We start from the raw sequence: 6,193 nt of genomic DNA, 5'->3' as shown, positions 1-6,193 counted from the left end.
ATTATCTAACTGAATAATTGTACAGTTTTAATAATAGTTGTGATCATAAAATTAATAAATGTACTTTTAATAACAGTTGTAATCATTAATAATCGAAAAAATTAATAAATGTAGTTTTAATAATAGTTGTAATCATTAATAATAAAAAAACTGAATAAATGTATAAAGTTTTAGTAATTGTTGGAGTCATTAATAGTTTAAAAATAATAAAAAAATGTACATACGGTTTTAATAATATATGTAATCACTAGTAATGATCTATCTTGTATATAAAGTTTCAATAATAGTTGTAATCACTAAACTATCTATCTTTATAATGTATCACCACCAACTCCCCTTTATGTCAACCTTCAACACACACCAACTCAAAACTGAACACTATAAAAACACACACACTTGCAATTTTTAAAAGAATAACAATACAATCAATTTATGCACTGGACTTCTCTTTGTTACCTGTTTATCTATTCACTTATGCATTCAAAGGAAGAGCTAATGAAAAGAAGATAGGTATGAATAACGGAGTGAATTATAGGAAGATGGAAGGAAGAAGTAACAAATACAAGATAGACTAAGATAATGGAAGAAAGATAATGTAGAGATAGGTGAAGATAAGGTAGAAATGCTGACACACATTTTTACCTTAAGATTTATGTACAACTGGGCCATTTTATTGACATTATGGAGGTCAAAGGATGAATGGCCACAGTCTTCACTATTTTAACCCCTTCAATACTGGGATGTATTTTTACCTTGAGATTTGTGAGTAACTGGGCCATTTTATTGACATTTAGGAAAGGTCTATGAAGTCAGAAGATCAATGGCCACAGTCTTCACTATTTTAACCCATTCAATACTGGGATACATTTTCACCTTGAAATTTGTGTACAATTGGACCATTTTATTGACATTAGGAAGGGTCTATGGAGGTCAGAAGATAAATGGCCACGGTCTTCACTATTCTAATCCCCCACATAAGTTTCTGAAGCTGTATAAAATCACCAAACAGTAACCAGAATGAATATGGAAACATGTCTCAGTATTGAAGAAGTTATTGTCGCTTTGAATCAATACACATTTATTTATGCTATCTAGAACCATCTGACAGTTTGTAAGAAGCTCAGATCCCTTATAGAAAATGGATTAATATATAGAAACAGCATTCAAACAGTAATAGAAACATTTAAATAGTGATAGAAACAGCTTTTAAATAATAATAATAGAAACAGCATTCAAATATTAATAGAAAACAGCATTTAAACAGTAATAGAAACAGCATTTAGTGACAAACAGCATACAAAACATTAATATCTGTAAAAATAGTAAAGATATAAAAAGTGTAGAAAAAGGCAGTGTTTAGCAGTCACATTAAAAACACTATTGGATTCCACAACCAGCTAGCAGTATGTTAATTTTAAAACCAAGGCATTCTTTTAAAAGGTTCTAATCCCTTAAAAGACAAATGGACGGATGCTGCCACTCAGTTAAAAGACTAAATTCCTGTTATAAAGACTCTAATTCCAGTTATAAGATTCTAATTCCTCATAAAGAGAATCAGACACAGGATTAACAGTCAAGAGATAATGGTAGAGAAGTGGACAAAGGTTTTAGAAGCATTAACACATCAAATATCAAAAAACACTCTTCAATACCACAACCAGCTATCAAAGTGCTCTGGAACCCTCTAGCATTACTTTTAGGGGTTCCAATCCCTTATACGAGAATTACATGGATAAGATTAATATAGTAGTAAAAAAAATAGAGAGAATTTAAAGGTAGACATATGAAAAGTATAAAAAAAACAGTATTCTAATAAAAGATTCAGATCCCTTATAAGAAAGTTGGACGGATTCAAGAAATATATAAGTTCAGATTCCTTATTAGAAAGAAACTGGCACTCATGGATGGATTCTGGCACTCTTCTGGCACCCTGTTATAGGTTCTGATCCCTTATAATAGTATTGGACAGGTTATGGCATCTAAAAGGTTCTGATCATAAGAGAAATGAATGGATGGAATTAATGGAGCTATAGACACAAAAATAGAGCAAAAAAATAGTACACAGCATTAAAAATAGACGTCATAGTAAAATAAATAGTGCAAATAATAGCAGAGTATTAAAATAGACATGAATAATAGTACTAGAGAAATAAAATAGTCATGTTTTGCTTCCTTTTAAGATAACTGAAGTAGAAATTAATTGCTACAGATAATTAAATAGAATAAAATAAAGTGGACGGATTTCATTATGTACCAATGGAATAGTTGTTTGGTTCCTTGTAAATGAAGTGGTAAAGATTAATTGTAATAGTAATTTAAATAGTATAAAAGAAAGTGGACGGATTTCATTATATGGCAATAGAATAGTTGTGATTGCTCCTTATAACTGAAGAGGCGAAGATTAATTGTTACAGAAAATTATATGGTATAAAAGGTAGATAGATTTAATAATGTAGCAATGGAAGTTATGTTTTGCTTCCTTATAGATAACTGAAGTGGAAATTAATTGTTACAAATAATTAAATAGAATAAAAAAAGTGGACGGACTTAATGATGTAGCAATGGAATAGTTTATGTTTGGTTTCTTATGAAATAAATGAAGAGGTAAAGATTAATTGTCATAGTAATTTAAATAGTATAAAATAGAGTGGATGGATTTAATGTAGCAATATCAAAGCCAACACAAACACACAAATAAGAGCCAAACCAGATCCCTCTTAAAGAAACACAGAAGGATGCACAAAATAAGAAGACGACAAATACAAACCCTATTATCATCTCTCCCTTCTACATCATCTTTCCACCTATCTCCTTACACCAAAGAAGAAGAAGAAGAAGAAGAAGAAGAAGAAGAAGAAGAAGAAGAAGAAGAAGAAGAAGACGACAACGATGACGAAGAGGAAGACACAAAAACAAACCCCATTATCATCCCACCATCAACACCACCACCTATCTTCTCACCAAGGGAGCAGAAAAAGAAGAAGAAGAAGGAAGGAGAAGATGGGAGACAAATGAGGTTACAAAAACCGAGACAAAGGCGACAATAGGAGGTGGGACGAGGGCCAGGCCAGCACTGTAGATAGGGCAGTAGGGGCACTGGTAAGACCCACACACTTCACAGATGTCGAGGGTGTTGACAGTTGAGTTCAGCATCAGCATTTGGAACCGTTCTGTGGGGTGAGGGGTGAAATGGGGTGACCGGGAAATTTGGGGGTGTTCTGGGTGATGTATTAAGGCTTTTGGGGTGATGCAGAAAAATATGGGGGTGATAATTGGTGTTTTGGGGTGATCTTTTATTATTTTTTAAGTTTTGGGGATAAATTGATGTTTTGGGGTGATGCAGAAAAATATAGGGTGATAATTGGAGTTCTGGGGTGATATTTGGGGTGAGATTTTGAAGTTTGGGGTGATTTCAGGTATCTGGGGTGAAAATTTGGAGTTTTGGGGTGATATTTGGGGTGTTTTGCAGCATTTGAGGTGAAAATTCTGAGTTTAGGGGTGAATTTTTTTGGGGTGGGTGATATTTGGGGTGTTTTGGGATGTTAAGGCTTAGAATTTGAAGTTATGGGGTGATTTCTTTGATTGGGGTGAAATAAAAGATGTTTGCTTTATTTTAGGGTAATGCAGTGATTTTGGGGGTGTTTGAGCTGATATTTGGGGTGAGAATTTGAAGTTCTGGGGTGATTTCTTTGTTTAAGATGAAATAACGGATGTTTTTAGCGTGTTTTTTTTTTTTACTAATGCTGTGATTTTTAGGGTGTTTGGGGTGACAATTTGGCAGTGTTTTTGTGATTGGGGTGAAATAAAGGGATTTTTTTGGGGGAATTTCTGGGGTGATGCAGCAATTTTTGGGGTGTTTTGAGGTTTGATTTCGATTTTGGGGTGTTTTTTTTTTTTGGGGGGTTTCTATGGGTGTTTATGGTGTCTAGGGGTGAAATAAAGGGGGGTTTTATTCCGAGGGGTTACGTGGTATTTGGGGTGTTTTTGGGTGTTTGGGGTGATATTTTAGGTTTTTAGGAGTGCTTATTGGTGTTTAGATAAAATTAAAGGGTGTTTTTAAGGTGTTCTGGGGTGTTTGACAGACTTCTAGGATGTTTTGCCAGATTTTTGGGGTATTTAATTTCAAGGGGTGTTTAGGACTGTTCTGAGGTGTTTGATAGACTTCTGGGGTGTTTTGGCAGATTTTTGGGGTGTTTAATTACAAGGGATGTTTTAGAGATGTACTGGGGTCTTTGGGGATAATTCTAAGGTGTTTTTGGAGTGTTTGGGGTGACCTGGAATGTTTTTTTTAAGGTGAGAATCTGTGGGATAAAATGTGTGTGTGTGTGTGTGTGTGTGTGTGTGTGTGTGTGTGTGTGTGTGTGTGTGTGTGTGTGTGTGTGTGTGTGTGTGTGTGTGTGTGTGTGCAGACAAGCGGATGCAAAACACTTACAAGGAATAAGATAAAACATGATAAGAAAGATAAATGACAAGAGCAACATAAACAAAAACACTTCACACACACACACACACACACACACACACACACACACACACACACACACACACACACTGATATATTAAAGATAACTCAATAATAATAATAATAATAATAATAATAATAATAATAATAATAGTAACAATAAAATACAATAATAAACAAAGCAGGTGGAAGGAAAGGTAAGGTCTCACATTTCAATACAATTACTACTATTATTAAAACTTCAATAAAAAAGAAATGTAATTGTAAAAGGAGCATATTCTCTCTCTCTCTCTCTCTCTCTCTCTCTCTCTCTCATAAACAAACCCTAATTTATATTTCAAGTTTTACAATCAAAACAAAACTTCCATACAAATAATAAAGCAAAAATAAGATTATAAAACTAGCGTATGTCCTCTCTCTCTCTCTCTCTCTCTCTCTCTCTCTCTCTCTCTCTCTCTCTCCTCCTCTCTCTCTCTCTCTCTCTCTCTCTTCTCTTCTCTTCCTTCATTCCTTCTTTCCATTCATCCCTACCTATCTATCTATCTATCTATCTATCCTCCTTCCCTCCCTCCCTCTTTCCTCTTAAAACCTGTATATGTCTGTCTGTCTCTGTCTCTCTCTCTCTCTGTCTCACCTGGCTGGTACTGCTCATAGACAGTGGCCATGCGGACTCTGGTAAGGTTGGCCACAGGGTACCATCGCTTCATCTCATATTTGAAGCACCAAGACTCATTAGAGGGAATCTGAAACACACACAAAGAAACACTCATTAATTCTCCTCACCCACTCCTTGTCTCTGTTAATTATGTTTCTCCACTCCTTGTCTCTGTTAATTATGTTTCTCCACTCCTTGTCTCTAAGTTAATTCTGCTTCTCCATCCTTATCACCTTCTTAACTCTCCTGATCCACCCACATACTGCCACACACACACACATACCACACTGCCTCCACACTTCCACACTCTTAACCCCTTCAGTACCAGGAAGCATTTCCATATTCATTCTGCCTACTATTTGGTGATTTTATATAGCTTCAGAAACTTATGTTGGAGATTAAAATAGTGAGGACTGTGGCCATTAATCTTCTGACCATAGACACTTGCTAAAGTCAATAAAATGGTCTAATCATGCACAAAACTCAAGGTGAAATTTGTGTCCTAGTATTGAAAGACAGTGGCCATTTATCTTCTGACCTCTACAAACCCTTGCTAATATCAACAAAATGGTATAATGGTACACAAATCTCAAGGTAAAAATGCATCCCAGTACTGAAGCAACTAAGTAGTTTATGTCGTTTTCAGTACAGAGTGTGTGTCCAAACCCAACACTTACATAGTCAAAGAACCACACAGTCCTCTTGGCAAAGGTGTCGCCGTGGCCGCCAATAACATCACGTAGGGAGGGGAAGGAGCCGGTGGTCTGCGCTGTATGAATGCTGCGCTCCAAGTCAATCTGGAACGCCACATAACCTGTCGGCACCTCCACCTCTATGACGGCCGCAGAGCTTGTTTCCGACTCCAGCGTGTTGGTCCACCTGAAGGAGACACAGTAGAAAGTGGAGGAATAAGAGATGCAGCAGAAGAAAGTGGAGGTGGAGGAAAAAATATGTGGAGGAGAAATAAGAGATGGAGGAGGAAGAGGAGGTGAAGGAGGAACAGAGATGAAGGTAGAGGAGATGAAGTAGTAGCAAGTGGAGAAAGAGGAGGAAATGCAGAAGTAGAAGGTGAAGGG

General features: G+C 36.0%; 1 protein-coding gene across 1 annotated transcript in view; it reads right to left on the bottom strand.

Annotated features, from left to right (window-relative positions):
• Window positions 1-1,162: 1,162 nt before the first annotated feature.
• The window catches only part of LOC123499257 (C3 and PZP-like alpha-2-macroglobulin domain-containing protein 8), a 30,110-nt gene continuing 25,079 nt past the window's right edge, over window positions 1,163-6,193 (bottom strand). Inside the window, 3 exon segments of the mRNA XM_045247056.1 lie at window positions 1,163-3,170; window positions 5,097-5,205; window positions 5,795-5,996. Coding sequence (XP_045102991.1) covers window positions 2,950-3,170; window positions 5,097-5,205; window positions 5,795-5,996 — 532 coding nt within the window. The 3' untranslated portion in view covers window positions 1,163-2,949.

The sequence above is a fragment of the Portunus trituberculatus genome, chromosome 8, assembly GCF_017591435.1.
Source record: "Portunus trituberculatus isolate SZX2019 chromosome 8, ASM1759143v1, whole genome shotgun sequence".
Lineage (NCBI taxonomy): Eukaryota > Metazoa > Arthropoda > Malacostraca > Decapoda > Portunidae > Portunus > Portunus trituberculatus.
Note: the sequence above shows the minus strand (reverse complement) of the source record. Positions and strands in the feature narration are given on the sequence as shown.